General features: G+C 36.4%; 1 protein-coding gene across 9 annotated transcripts in view; it reads left to right on the top strand.

Moving 5' to 3' along the window:
* The window catches only part of PDS5B (PDS5 cohesin associated factor B), a 197,791-nt gene that overhangs the window by 159,705 nt on the left and 22,043 nt on the right, over positions 1 to 16,043 (top strand). For all 9 annotated transcript variants that reach the window (XM_029209806.1, XM_029209799.1, XM_029209804.1 and 6 more), the window contains 2 exons: positions 229 to 365; positions 9,517 to 9,640. In XM_029209806.1, coding sequence (XP_029065639.1) covers positions 229 to 365; positions 9,517 to 9,640 — 261 coding nt within the window. The remainder of the gene's footprint in view (positions 1 to 228; positions 366 to 9,516; positions 9,641 to 16,043) is intronic.

The raw sequence follows: 16,043 nt of genomic DNA, 5'->3' as shown, positions 1-16,043 counted from the left end.
GAACCAGTTTTTAGATAAATCATTCATTTGTCAACTACCTGGGGGTGAGACATCTTTAATTTAAAACATTCAAAAAGTTATCTTCACACATGCAGAAAAAAATAATTTTTTTCTTTCCTTTTCTTAAAAAATATCTGTTAAAAACATTTCTTCATTCTTTTTCAAGGCTGATATAGAATTTCTTTAAATGGTAGCAATGTTTTATTTGTCAATTTGTATTTTAAATAGATTCAGGCTATTAAAATGATGGTTCGATGGCTACTTGGAATGAAAAATAATCACAGTAAATCAGGAACTTCTACTTTAAGATTGCTCACAACAATACTGCATAGTGATGGAGACTTGACAGAACAGGGGAAAATTAGGTATGTAATTACAACTTCAGAGTTCTTTGGATTACACACTATTTTAATGTCTGGTGTAACTGTTGAATGATGGTTTCTTTTTTAAAAGATAATTAATATTGCTTTGTAGGTATGCATATATTTTTATTGTAATACGCTTTTGTATAGTGGTTATTTCAAAATGACAGTCTCATGTCTAGTGCAAGGTACTGCTGTGCAATCTTAAGTATTTTAAATAATAGATGTTTACTGTTTTGAATATCTAATGTGAAAATGTTACTGTACCAATCAATAACTGATGTTTTACATTCTTGTTAATGTCTAAAGCTAAAAGAACAGACTGGATAGAAGGCAACTTACTGAATCTGTTTCCAGAAGTATAAATATATGCAAATGTGAAAAATGCCCTTGATGCAAATTTTAAAAAATACACATACCTTTTTGTTTGTTTTATTTTGTTTTCTTTGAAAGATGTATAGTACAGTGACTGAAAACATGAGCTCTGGAGCCCAGATTCAAATCCTGGCACCACCTCTTAGCAGCGAGGTGCCTTTCAGCAAGTTACTTTAACCTCTCTGTACCTCAGTTTCCTCATCTATAAAACAGAGATAATAATTACACCTGTCTCATCTAGCTGTTATGATAATCAAATAAGTTAGTATATTTAATGTATTTAAAACACTGCCCAGCACGTAGTAATTAGAAGTATTGATGGTGGTAGTGGTTATTATGTCAGGGTTAGCTAAAATTTAGAAGTTTGTCCTCTGTGAAAACACAAGTGTCATTTATTGTCTCTTATTGGTAATAAAACATGTGAGAATAACTTCCCCCACCTTAACATATGTATCTAGCTTCAAGTCTTTAGGACAAAATATAAATGGTGATTGCCAGCTGCTTAATACTTTTCCATCTTTGTTTTCTTCTTATATGTTTTGCTCTTGCTGTATTTTTTGCATAGCATATTAACAGTAGCACATTATTCTCAAACAAATCAAATAATAAGAAAACTCTGTAAAGCATTCCACATGTGTAACTCATTTATTTACCTTCCTTCAGTCTAATTAGTTGTCTTCACCTTCTACTCTTATAATTACATACTAGCGTTCAAGATTTACATAATAGAGAAAAATTTCCTTAGTGTTAATACGTTTTGTCTTAAATTTATTAATTACATTGTTTATGTGCATTTTAGATCTCACCTGTTTTTGTTTATTTTTTAATCTATTTTTGGTTGCGTTGGGTCTTCGTTGCTGCACGCGGGCTTTCTCTAGTTGGGGCGAGCAGGGGCTACTCTTCATTGCAGTGCACGAGCTTCTCATTGCGGTGGCTTCTCTTGCTGTGGAGCACAGGTTCTCGGTGCGTGGGCTTCAGTAGCTGTGGCACGTGGGCTCAGTAGTCATGGCTCACGGGCTCTAGAGTGCAGGCTCAGTAGTTGTGGTGCACAGGCTTAGTTGCTGTGTGGCATGTGGGATCTTCCCGGACCAGGGCTTGAACCCATGTCCCCTGCATTGGCAGGTGGATTCTTAACCACTGCGCCACCAGGAAAGTCCCTCACCTGTTTTTATCCATGTTACTCTTTAATAAAATCACGTGTGTAGTTGAATTCTGCACATGTATTTGAATTACATTGGGTCTGCTTTAGTTTTTAATTTTATTGAAGTATAGTTGATTTACAGTGGTGTGTTAATTTCTGCTGTACAGCAGAGTGACTCAGGTAAACATTTATAATCTTTTCATATTCTTTTCCATTGTATTTTGTCACAGGATATTGAATATAGTTCCCTATGCTATACAGTAGGGCCTTGTTTATCCATCCTGTATATAAAAGTTTGCCTCTACTTATCCCAAACTCCCAATCCTTCCCTCCCCTACACCTCCTCCCCTTTGGCAACCACAAGCTTATTTTCTATATCTGTGAGTCTGTTTTTGTTTCATAGATAATGTTGATTCATGTCATATTTTAGATTCCACATTTAAGTGATATCATATGGTATTTGTCTTTCTCTTTCTGAGTTACTTTGCTTAGTATGATAATCTCTAGGTCCATTTGTGTTGCTGCAAATGGCATTATTTCATTCTTTTTTGATGGCCAAGTAATACTCCATTAATATTCCATTATATACACCACATCTTCTTTATCCATTCATCTATCGGTGGACATTTAGCTTGTTTCCATGTCTTGGCTATTGTAAATAGTGCTGCTGTGAAGATAGGGTGCATGTATCTTTTCGAATTATAGTTTTGTCTGGGTTTATGCCCAGGAGTGGGATTGCTGGATCATATGGCAACTCTGTTTTTAGTTTTTTGAGGAAATTCCATATTGTTTTCCATAATGGCTTTACCGATTTACATTCCCACCAATAGCATAAGAGGGTACCCTGTTCTCCACACCTCTCCAGCATTTGTTATTTGTAGACTTTTTAATGATGGCCATTCTGACCAGTGTGAGGTGGTACCTCATTGTAGTTTTGATTTGCATTTCTCTAATAATTAGCAATGTTGAGCATCTTTTCATGTGCCTATTGGCCATCTATATGTCTTCTTTGGAGAAGTGTGTATTTAGGTCCTCTGCACATTTTTTGATTGGGTTGTTTGTTTTTTTTGTTGTAGAGTTGTATGAGCTGTTTGTATATTTTGGAGATTAAGCCCTTGTCAGTTGTGTCATTTGCAAATATTTTCTCCCAGTCTCTGGGTTGTCTTTTCATTTTGTTTGTGGTTTCCTTTGCTGTGCAAAAGCTTTTAAGTTTAATTAGGTCTTATTTGTTTATTTTTGCTTTTGTTTCTATTGCCTTGGGACCCTGACCTAAGAAAACATTGGTACGATTTATGTCAGAGAATGTTTCACCTTTGTTCTCTTCTAGGAGTTTTGTGGTATCTTGTCTTTAAGTCTTTAAGCCATTTTGAGTTTATTTTTGTGTATGGCGTGAGGGTGTGTTCTAACTTCATTGATTCACGTGCAGCTGTCCAGCTTTCCCAGCACCACTTGCTGAAGAGACTGCTTTTTCCCCATTGTATATTCTTGCTTCCTTTTTTTTTTTTTTTTTTTGCGGTACGCTGGCCTCTCACTGTTGTGGCCTCTCCCATTGCGGAGCACAGGCTCCAGACATGCAGGCTCAGCGGCCACGACTCACGGGCCTAGCCACTCCACGGCATGTGAGATCTTCCTGGACCAGGGCACAAACCTGTGTCCCCTGCATTGGCAGGCGGACTCTCAACCACTGCACCACCAGGGAAGCCCTTGCCTCCTTTCTTGAAGATTAAGTGTGTGGGTTTATTTCTGGGCTCTTTGTTCTGTTCTGTTGATCCATATGTCCCTTTTTGTGCCAGCATCATGCTGTTTTGATTACTATAGCCTTGTAGTATTATCTGAAGTCTGGGAGGGTTTCCTGCTTTGTTCTTTTTCCTCAGGATTGCATTGGTAATTCTGGATCTTTTATGGTTCCATATACATTTTAGGATTATTTATTTTCGTTCTGTGAAAAATGTCATGGATAATTTGATAGGGATCGCATTAAGTCTGTAGACTGCTTTGGGTAGTATGGCCATTTTAACAATATTAATTCTTTTCAATCCAAGAGCATGGGATGTTTTTCTGTTTCTTTGAATCATCTTCAGTTTCCTTTGTTAATGTTTTGTAGTACTCACCATATAAGTCTTTCAGCTCCTTGGTCAGGTTTATTTCTAAGTATTTTATTTTGGGGGGTACAGTTTGAAAAGGGATTGTTTGTTCACATTCCCTTTCTAATATTTCATTGTTAGTGTAAAGAAATACAGCTGATTTCTGTATGTTAATGTTGTATCCTGCTACTTTGGTGAATTCATTTATCAGTTATAGTACTTTTTGTGTGGAGTCCTTAGAGTTTTCTACATATAATAATATCATGTCTCCTTTGTTGAAGATTAATTGTCCATAGGTGTGTGTGTTTATTTCTGGGCTCTCTCATAATTAACATTATGTGTGTATAACAATAATTTTACCTCTTCCCCAACAATTTGAATAGCTTTTATTTCTTTTCCTTCTCTGATTGCTTTGGCTAGGACTTCCGATACTGTGTTGAAGAGAAGTGGTGAGAGTGGGCATCCTTGTCTTGTTCCAGATTTTAGCAGGAAGGCTTTCAGCTTTTCACTGTTAAGTATTATATTGGCTGTGTGTTTGTCATAAATAGCTTTTATTATGTTGAGCTATGCTCCCTCTATACTCACTTTCTTAAGGGTTTTTATCATGAATGGATGTTAAATTTTATCAAATGCTTTTTCTGCATCTAGTGAGATGATCATGTGGTTTTTTCCTTTCTTTTGTTGATGTGATGTATCACATTGATTGATTTGCATACGTTGAACCATCCTTGTGACCCTGGGATGAATCCAACTTGATCATGGTGTATGACCTTTTTTATTTGTTGTTGGATTCAGGTTGCTGATACTTTGTTGATAATTTTTGTGTCTATTCATCAAAAATATTGGCCTATAATTTGCTTTATGGTGATGTGTTTGTCTGGTTTTGGTATCAGGGTGATGGTGGCTACATAGAATGTCTTTGGGAGTGTTCCTTCCTCTTTAGTCTTTTGTAAGAGTTTGAGAAGGATCAGTATAAGTTCTTTTTTGTATGTTTCGTAGAATTCCCCAGTGAAACCATCTGGTCCTGGACTTTGGTTTGTAGGAGTTTGTTTTCTCAGATTCTATATCATTCTAGTGGTTGGCCTGTTCAAGTTATCTGTTTCTTCTTGATTCAGTTTTGGTGGGCTGTATGTTTCTCGAAAGTTGTCCACTTCTTCTAGGTTCACAATATTGTTCATAGTATTTTTTTTTTTTTGTATTTCTGTGGTATCAGGTGTGATTTCTCATCTTTAATTTCTTATTTTGTTTATTTATGTCTTCTCTCTTTTCTTCTTGGTGAGCCTGGCCAGAGGTTTGTCAATTTTGTTTACCCTTTCAAAGAACTAGCTCTTGGTTTTATTGATTTTTTTTATTGTTTTTTAATCTCGATTTTAGTTACTTCCTCTCTGATCTTTATTATCTCCTTCAGTCTGCTGACTTTAGGTTTTATTTGTTCTTCTTTTTCTAATTCTTTTAGGTGGTGGGTTAGGTTGTTTATTTGAGATTTTTCTTGTTTCTTAAAGAAGGCCTGTATTGCTATGAACTTCCCTCTAAGAACTGCTTTTGCTGTATCCCATAGATTTTGTATGGTTGTGTTTTCATTGTCATTTGCCTCAAAGCGTTTTTAAATTTCTTCTTTGATTTCATCGTTGCCCTGTTGGTTTTTTAGTAGCATATTGTTTAGTCTCCATGTAATTGTTTTTTTCTCATTCTTTTTCTGTGGTTGATTTCTAGTCTCATGCCGTTGTGGTCAGAAAAGATGCTTCAAATAATTTCTGTACTCTTAAATTTGTTGAGGCTTGTTTTGTGCCCTAGTATGTGGTCTCTCCTAGGGAATGTTCCATGTGCCCTTAAAAAGAATGTGTATTCTTTTTTTGGATGTAATGTACTGTAGATATCAATTAAGTCTAACTGTTCTGTTGTATCATTTAGGATCTCTGTTGCCTTATTGATTTTCTGTCTTGAAGATCTGTCCATTGATGTGAATGGGGTGTTAAAGCCTCCTACTATTATTGTATTCCTGTCAGTTTCTCTCTTTATGTGTGTTAGTATTTGTTTTATGTATTTGGGTGCTCCTATATTGGGTGCATATAAGTGGGCAAGTGTAATATTCTCTCCTTGTACTGATCCTTTTATCATTATGTAGTGTCCTTTTTTATCTTTCTTTATAGCCTTTGTTTTAAAGTCTGTTTTGTCTGATATGAGTATTTTGACCCCTGGTCTCTTGTCATTTCTGTTTGCATGAAATATCTTTTTCCATCCCCTCACTTCAATCTGTGTGTCTCCTTTGCCTTAAAGTAGGTCTCTTGTAGGCAGCATATTGTAGGCTCTTGTTTTTGTTTTTTTTTTTTAATCCAATTTGCCACTCTGTGTCTTTTGATTGGAGCATTTAGTCCATCGACATTTAAGGTAATTACTGATAGATATGTATTTATTGCCATTTTAAACCTTGTTTTCCCATTGATTTTGTATTTCTTCTTTGTCCCTTTCTTTTCCTTTTTCCTTTTGTGGTTTGATGATTTTCTTTTGTGTTATTCTTATGTTCTCTTTGTTTTTGTGAATCTCTTGTATGTTTTTGATTTGTGGTTACCCTGTTTTTCAAATACGTTAACACTTTTCCTATATCTCCTTGCTTTAGACTGGTAGTCATACAGGCTCAAACAAATTGAAAAAAAAATGTATGTTTTCTTACTTCACTACATTTTATGATTTTGATGTCCTCTTTTACGTCTTCATGTTCACACTTTTGCTGTTCATTGTGGTAATCATCGCTTTCACAGAAATTTTTTGATGTTTTATTAATCTGTGTACTTGCTTATTTAAGTGATTTACTTTCCAATTATGACTTTCTCTTTTGTATGGATCCTTACATCTTTTCTACTTAGAGAAGACCTTTCAGCATTTCCTTTAGTATAGGTTTAGTATTGCTGTATTCTTTTAGTTTTTGTTTATCTGAGAAATTCTTTATCTTTCCTTCTATTCTAAGTGATAATCTTGCTGGGTAGAGTATCCTAGGTTGCAGATTTTTCCCTTTCAGGACTTTGAATATATCTTGCTCTTCCCTTCCGGCCTGCAGTGTTTCTGTAGAGAAATCAACTGATAGCCGTATGGGGGTTTCCCTGTAATTAACACTTTGTTTTTCTCTTGCTGCCTGTAGAGTCCTCTCTTTATCTTTAACATTTGCCATTTTTATTATAATATGTCTTGGTGTAAGTCTGTTTGGGTTTATCTTGTTTGGGACCCTCTTTGCTTCCTGTATCTAGATATCTGTTTCCTTCTTTAGGCTTGGGAAGTTTTCAGCCTTAATTTCTTCAAATACATTTTCAATCCCTTTTTCTCTTTCCTCTTGTTCTGGAATCCCTATTATGCGTAGGTTGACACGCTTTATATTGCTCTTTTTTTTTTTCATTTGGGTTTCTGTCTGCTGTTCTAACTGGGTGATTTCCATTATTCTATCTTCCACATCACTTATTCCTTCTTCTGCAGTATTCATTTTGCTATTCATAGCCTTTAGTTCAGCTTTCGTCTCTTCAAATGAATTCTCCATTTTTTCTTGGCTCCTCCTTACAGTTTCTAGGTCCTTCTTACAGTAATCTGCATCTCTGTCTATAGCCTTTCTTAATTCCTTCAGTATTTTCATTATCTACTTTTTGAACTTGGTGTCTATTAGATTGAAGCAGTCTGTTTCATTGTTTGTTCTTTCAGGGGAATTCTCTTGATCTTTTAATTGGGAATGGTTCCTCTGCTTCATTTTACTTATATTTCTCTTGCTCTATGAGTTTAGGAGAAACAGTTATATACTGTGGTCTTGGAGGGTATTTTTATGTGGGAATGTCCCTGTGTAGCCTGCGTGGGTTTAATATTTTTTGGTGTGAGGGCTGTTTTTAGTATGGATGCCTGCCACCCCTTTCCTCAGTGTATGCTGGCCATTATCCCCTTGATAGGAGGTGTGACTGATGTTGTGGTGACCAGAGCCTGCACAGGATATTGACCAGGGCCTTCTCTTTGCTCTGTGGTTGTCATTGCCTTGTCGGGGCAGGGTCTGCTCCCTAGTTGTTGGAGTAGAAGCCCCAGATAACGTTTCTAAGCTGTGGTGCAAGGTAGGTGGGATTGGAATGCTCCCACTGGGAGAGGAGCCACTGAGTGTTCTTCCACTGGAGCTGTTCAACTGAGTGTGCTCTTTTGTGTCACCTTTCACCTGTTGTGCAGACTCACAAAGTACACTGTTGTTGGTACTGCCCTCGGCCCCACTTCAACTGTGGGTATGCCAGCAGTCGTCCCTGGTGTCTCTCAGGAGTTGTTTCCACAAGGCCACCAGTGCAGATCCACTGAAGTCAGGTCTCAGGACTGCAGTAGTCGTGCACCTGGACCCACTGTGGGAGCTATGGAGGCAGCTCAGACCCTAGCCCGGCCCAGCCCCCATGTGTACATGCCCACAGAGCCTGCAGCTGCTAAGACCTGACATGTCCCCGCTGCAGGAGCACTCACTGGGTCTCCGTTTTTAAACTGGGTCTTCAAAAACGTAGTTGTAAAGTATTGTAATTTTTTATTTGTACTAAAAAAACTCCAACAAGAAAAATCAGACTTTCCTTAGCAGTGGTTGGGTGATTTACCTTATAATAACTACTTGGAATATTGCTGTTGATGAACTGAAAAGCACCTCTGGGACCTGTAACTTCAGAACCTTATTAATGTTGGCATACATTCAATAAATATTTTTACAAAATCCTTAGAAAGATAAGAGTCTTAAACCAACTAGATCATTAGATCTTGGAAGACTGAGCTTTGTCTCTTTTAATGAGCTTTGTCTCTTTTAAGTCCCTCTCAGTACCGTATATAAAATTGACACATATTTGTTGTATGAATATTAAATAATAATCTTTTACTATGGAACTACGTAGGGGATCCTAATTAAGGAGTTACAGTTTCCCTCCTTACATTAGTCCAGTTACATTAGTAATTCATCTAACATGTCAGTGTATTAGAAAGGATTGTTTAAATATATTTACTAGTCAGGAATTTCCTAATTGTTTAAGTATGTCCCATTTAGCAAGAAATTTCTTTCCTTAAACTTAAATATAGGCTCTTGGGGGTATTTCAAAGATTGAATACTAGCTAAAAGTAGTAATGTTTTATCCACTACACCCGCTTTCATTCCACTTCTTTTGTACTTAGCACCATAGTTTCAGTTGACCGATTAGGAACTTAGGATATTTTATGCCTAATGTATAAGTAAACACATATTAAAAAAAAATCTGTAGTGGAAGACTTAAGACCTAACAACTAAACATACAAATATATTTCTTCTAGGCTTGGCTGAAAGCTGTTTTGTGTGGGATAAGAGAATTCAATGACTAGCATAGACTTATGTTCAAGAGAAGAATTTTGTGGCATTACACACCATCTTAGAGAAGTGAAGGAAGCATAATATGGTATTCAGTATCACTAAATTGTTTTCTGTCCTTTTTTTTTCCTTGGCCAGAGGAATTTTTATAAAATTAAATATTCAAAGTAGGAATGTTTTTGTGCAGACATTTAGAAATCTAATTCACATTCTTTCTTGCTTATTTTTCAGTAAACCAGATATGTCACGTCTGAGACTTGCTGCTGGGAGTGCTATTGTGAAGCTGGCACAGGAACCCTGTTATCATGAAATTATCACATTAGAACAATATCAGCTATGTGCTTTAGCTATCAATGTAAGGAAAATGGCTATATAGAACATGACTTTCTATGGTCTTTGACTTTTAGGAAGGAGAAAGTCCACCATGATAAAGAGATAAAAATCTTGAATGTTTGTGTCTCCTCTTGGAAAATTTATGTATGTGAAACATTTCAGAGTTCTAAAACTGTCGTTTGAATTGTGGGTTGCTGACATAGTACAGTTGATTCTTGTTACTTGCAGTAGAACACAACTTTGTTTTTTGTCTGGTTCTGTTTAATGGCACCTTTTTTAGTGTATAGTTGTTTCATTAACATTGAACTCATGGCCAACAGCGCTGTAACTCATGCTTGAATGAAGCTTATGTGACACAGATTTTCTCCATAAGGCACATACAGCCTTCTTGCCCTTAGGAACACGAAACAGCACTTCAGCAGTATGCATGGGAGCTATTTTAAACAACAAAATCACCAATAAAAAGTATAAAAATGCAAAAAATGTGGCACTAGAGAGACCACCAAACAGACATTTGTTTATGATAATGAGAGCTGAAGCAGGGAGGCAGAACGTTGCTTTGTTTGACTTCTGCTGGGATGTGTGTCAGGCAACTCAAACTTTTCGTATCTCTGTGCATTTACTCTTTTTTATTTTTTTTTAACATCTTTATTGGAGTATAATTGCTTTACAATGGTGTGTTAGTTTCTGCTTTATAACAAAGTGAATCAGCTGTACATATACATATATCCCCGTATCAATTCCCTCTTGCGTCTCCCTCCCTCCCACCGTCCCTATCCCACCCCTCTAGGTGGTCACAAAGCACCCAGCCGATCTCCCGGTGCTATGTGAGCTGATCTCCCTGTGCTATGTGGCTGCTTCCCACTAGCTATTGGTTTTACATTTGGTAGTGTATATATGTACATGCCACTCTCTCACTTTGTCCCAGCTTACCCTTCCCCCTCCCCGTGTCCTCAAGTCCATTCTCGAGTACGTCTGCGTCTTTATTCCTGTCCTGCCCCTAGGCTCTTCAGGACCTTTTTTTTTTTTTAACTCAATTTCGGTTCTTTTTATGGCTGAGTAATATACCATTGTATATATGTGCCACATCTTCTTTATCCATTCATCTGTCAATGGACAATTAGGTTGCTTCCATGTCCTGGCTATTGTAAATAGAGCTGCAGTGAACATTGTGGTACATGACTCTTTTGGTATTATGGTTTTCTCAGGGTATATGCCCAGTAGTGGGATTGCTGGGTCGTATGGTAATTCTATTTTTAGTTTTTTAAGGAACCTCCATACTGTTCTCCTTAGTGGCTGTATCAATTTACACTCCCACCAACAGTGCGAGAGGGTTCCCTTTTCTCCACACCCTCTCCAGCATTTATTGTTTGTAGATTTTTTAATGATGGCCATTCTGACTGGTATGAGGTGATACCTCACTGTAGTCTTGATTTGCATTTCTCTAATGATTAGTGATGTTGAGCATCCTTTCATGTGTTTGTTGGCAATCTGTGTATCTTCTTTGGAGAAATGTCTGTTTAGGACTTCTGCCCATTTTTGGATTGGGTTGTTTGTTTTTTTGACATTGAACTGCATGAGCTGCTTGTAAATTTTGGAGATTAATTCTTTGTCAGCCTCTTCATTTGCAAATATTTTCTCCCATTGAGTTGCAGTCCATTGAGTTGTTGGATTCTTGGTCTGGTATTTCTTAGGGTATTGGTGTTGTCGGTTGTGAAGTAGAAATTTTTTTTTTTTTAAAAAGGGATGTATGAAAATATGTTAAAAGAGATGGGCTTTGTTTGAAACTCCCTGTGTGTAATAAGTATGTGCAGATCATTAGTTAAATGTCCACTACGTGCAAAAAGCATCCACACTTGGTAAGTTCTAGAGACTTTCTTTTCTAGCACACTATTTGTTTTATGTTACTGTCTCAGTCACCAGATTCCCAAGGTCAAAGTTCAGATTACCTAAGTTTAAAGATTGTTTTGAAATTCTGACTGTGGAACATGTGTTAATGGTTCAGAGTTAATTATTAGCACATTTTCACAACTTACAAACATGAGATTACCCTATCCTATGCAAAACTTTTTCCTAATTCTGCTTTTCCTTTAAACCACATGCTTGTCTCTTCTTTTTAAACCTCCAAACCTCAAGAAAGAGTAATCTGTATCTTTGTCTCTCTGATCCTCTCACTCCTCACTACTCATATTTTGCCATTTGCCTTCACTGTTTTCCAAAAATGGTCTAATTAAGTCCCCCAATCTAATGATCTTAATTTTTTTTTTTTTCTGTACACGGGCCTCTCACTGTTGTGGCCTCTCCCGTTGCGGAGCACAGGCTCTGGACGCGCAGGCTCAGCGGCCATGGCTCACAGGCCCAGCCGCTCCGTGGCATGTGGGATCTTCCCGGACCAGGGCACGAACCCGTGTCCCCTGCATTGGCAGGCGGACTCTCAACCACTGCGCCACCAGGGAAGCCCCAATGATCTTAATTTTTATTATACATGTCCTTTTTGCATCATTTGACACAGCTCATTGCACCTTTCTTCTTGAAACGCTCTTCTTTTTGTCTCCTGATCTTTGTCATGCTTCTTGACTACATTTTCTGGCCCTTCTCAAGTTTCCGGTCCCACTTCCAGTGCTAAACAGAAATTTCAAACTTTCATGTTCTGTGAAGGTAAGACTGAATCTTTCCCAAATCTATTCTTTCCTGACCTGCAGAGAGCCTCAATAAGCATTAAATAAAGCTGGTTGGCATTTCTTAGACCTAAAATCATGATTTATATTTGACTATTTGCTTGTAGTTGCACCTTGTTGCAAAAGTACAGATAATTCTGTCCTTTGATATCTATTATATCTCTTTTTATTCATACCTTCTTAACCATTCTTACTGCTGTACCCATCATTAGCTCTCAACTATGCTATTCTCTGTAGTTCGCTAAATTTCTCTGTTACAGCTCTGATTATGTTATTCCCCTGGTCAAAAATATTTAGGCTCTTACACTCGTAAGAAAGAAAAAATTGCATATATTTTACATTGCCATTCAAGCCCTTCTAATATTTGGACCCAAATATACATTTAAAAATTCTGTTTAGCACACTGCCCTTTACCCATGCTTATTTTAACAAAGCCGAACATTTTTTTCTTTTATGTACCTGTGGTTTGCTGCCTCTAATTTTGTTTTCACCCTCTCATTTCTACACATCCAAATCCAACCCTTTCTGCAAATCAAGGCTCAAGCACAGCCTTCTCCACAAAACTTGCTCTTGTTCTTACAGCTACAGATTTTGTCTCTAGTCCTCCGGTACATACATGCATTGTGCTTAGTTATGTACCTATGGTTTATTTCTCTTTGCTTGAGTTGAGATCTTTAAAGGCAATATTGTGTCTCAGTGACCTTTGTCATGTATTTGAATAGAAAGTAAATATAGAGGAATAGAAATTCAATAATAATCTTAAAATTATTTAATAATTACTTAGGTATTTTAGAATTTGAATGCAATTCATTAAAATTTGATGTGTACTGCTATGTGCTATGCATTGTTCTAGGTTCTGTAAATGCAAAGATGAGTCATGGCTACAGCCCTCAAGAAGATAACCTCTTAGGAGAACAGAAAATATAAATAAGTGTTGATAACACAGTGCAGTACACAGAGTAATTGAACTATTTGCAAGATACTAGAAGTAGCTCTGAGGATAATTTATACTTAAAAAGTACACTTTGCTGTACAGCAGAAATTAACACAACATTGTAAATCAACTATATTTCAGTTTTAAAAAGGACATTAAAATTTAATTTAAGATGCAGACTAAAATTAATTTCTTAGTAGTGAATAAAAGCTTTGATCAGAACTTTATCCTTGGGAAAAATATTTTGTAGTATTAGACACCATCTTCTTTATGTTGAACCAATTATTGGTTATAAGTATAACATGAAAGTACCAAGTGTGCTTTTTTTGAGAGTGTATTTTTCCTGATAAAAATTGTATCACTCTGTCCTTTACTTCACATGCTTTTATAACCTAGTCAAAAGGGTAAACCTTTACTTCACATTTTTTAATAACCTAGTCAAAGGGATAAATCTGTCCTTCATATTTTTTTTATAACCTAACGAAAAGGGTAAATCTTTGCAAAAAACAAACATTGGAAGACTTCCTCGTTCCCAGGAGCACATCTTTTAATCTTTATTCACATGATTCTCTTTTGATGTACATACTGTATCATCATTGTGGTCAGTTTTCTAATCTTTTGTTGTTAAATGTGTCAGTTGCCTGGCATATGATTTGACAGTTCTTTTCTAACATCACTTTAATGACTTTTTGAAACTCTCCTACCTTTGCTATGATTCACAATTGACTTTGTAATGAATTTGCATTGTACTGTTGGATCCTCGATGATTAATGAGAGAATGACATGGTCTATCCCCCTAGTGTATCTAACTAGGGGATAGGGGTAGGGGGAGGGATGTTTGAGTGCCATTCAATGTTTCTGTTTGCTTTATTGAAGTATATTTGATTTACAATATTGTGTTAGTTTCAGGTGTAACCAGCTTAGTGATTCAGGTTGACTTTTGCAGATTATATTCCACTATATAGCTTATTACAAGATATTAGGTATAATTCCCTGTGCTATACAGTAAATCCTTATTGCTTTTCTATTTTATGTGTAGTACTTTGTATCTATTAATCCCATACTCCTAATTTGTTCCTCTCCCTCTTGTTTAATATTTTAATGAATGGTCTGTTCATTTGTGAATATATTTGTGATATATTGACTTTTACTTACGTAGTTTGTAATTGGGTATTTTTATAATAAATAATTGAATAATGAAAATTCCTCTCCCTATAGGAGTAATACTGAGGAAGGAATGAGATAAGTTTAACTTCCTTTTGTGGATTATGAGGGTAGATAATAGACAATATTTCTGTGAAAGCTTGACTACTTCTTTTTTATAATTGAAGTATAGTTGATATACAGTGTTGTGGTAATTTATGCTGTACAGCAAAGTGATTCAGGTGTGTGTGTATGTGTGTGTGTGTATATGTTCTTTTTTATATTCTTTTCCATGATGGTTTATCACAGGATATTGAATATAGTTCCCTGTGTTCTACAGTAGGACCTTGACCTTGTTGTTTTTCCATTCTATATATAATAGTTTACATCTGCTAACCCCAAGCTCCCACTCCATCCCTCCCCCACCCCACTTTCCTGGGCATATGTCCGGAAAAGATAAAAACTCTAATTTGAAAAGATACATGCATCCCAGTGTTCGTAGCAGCACTATTTACAATAGCCGAGACATGAAAGCAACCTAAACGTCCTTCAGCAGATGAGTGGGTAAAGAAGATGTGGTGTGTGTGTATATATATATACACACACATACATACAATGGAATATTAGCCGTAAAAAAGAATGAAATTATTATTGTATCATTCTTTTTATGGCTGAGTAGTATTCCATTGTATATATGTACCAGATCTTTATCCATTCATCTGTCAATGGACGTTTAAGTTGTTTCCATATCTTGGCTATTGTGTATAGTGCTGCTATGAATAAAGGGGTGCCTGTATCTTTTTGAATTATAGTTTTGTCCAGGTATATGCCCAGGAGTGGGATTGCTGGATCATATGGCAACTATGTTTTTAGTTTTTTGAGGAACCTCCATACTGTTTTCCATAGTGGCTGCACTTGACTACTTTTTAAAAAGTGGGTATTTGGTATTGTAATAAACTGAAGTTTAAGTTAAATGAAAGAAGATACCCAAAATAGGGATTTAATGATAAGGGCAAGATGTTATGACCTAGGTTTCGAAGCAAAACAAAATTTATATTCTCGATAGAAGAAATAAACATAAAGTTGCAATAATATGAAACATACCACATGTTATGTTCATTGGTGGAGTGTAAGGTGTAATAATGAAAGTCTTTTTATGTCATAGAAGGTCTTTGTATGTCTCGTATATGGCTCAAAAGTCATATGAGCTTTTCCCTATAGTTTAGAAAAAATTCTGATAATCTGTGTACCAGATATTGTGCTAGGTTTAGAGGCACAAAGAAAAATAAAGGCGTCGTTCTCATCTTCAAAGAACAAACAGCACTGGGTAAGACAGATAAACCAGTTGTTTTCATACTGTATACTAAAGGCTGTGGTGGAGATAAGCACAGAGTGCTAAGGGAGCACAGAAGTGGATGCAGGATACAGATTCCTCAGTGATTTCTGAAAGATACAGGAGCTGTCGTTAAAGATGAGGTCTAGGAGAGTGGAGGTGGGTGGTCTAGGAGAGTGGGGAGCGTGAAGAAAGCCGGCACGGTGGCAATGAACATATTGGTTCATTTATAGAACTGAAAGTAATGTGATGTTTCTGAAATTAGTAACTCTTGCCTTCAGAGTTGTCCATTTTAATCTGAATAGTTTTTTAAATGACAGGACTAAAATATATAAAT

Source organism: Monodon monoceros, unplaced genomic scaffold (assembly GCF_005190385.1).
Source record: "Monodon monoceros isolate NGI ecotype Baffin Bay Population unplaced genomic scaffold, NGI_Narwhal_1 Super_Scaffold_8, whole genome shotgun sequence".
Classification (NCBI taxonomy): domain Eukaryota; kingdom Metazoa; phylum Chordata; class Mammalia; order Artiodactyla; family Monodontidae; genus Monodon; species Monodon monoceros.
This window is presented reverse-complemented; position numbering and strand designations above follow the sequence as displayed.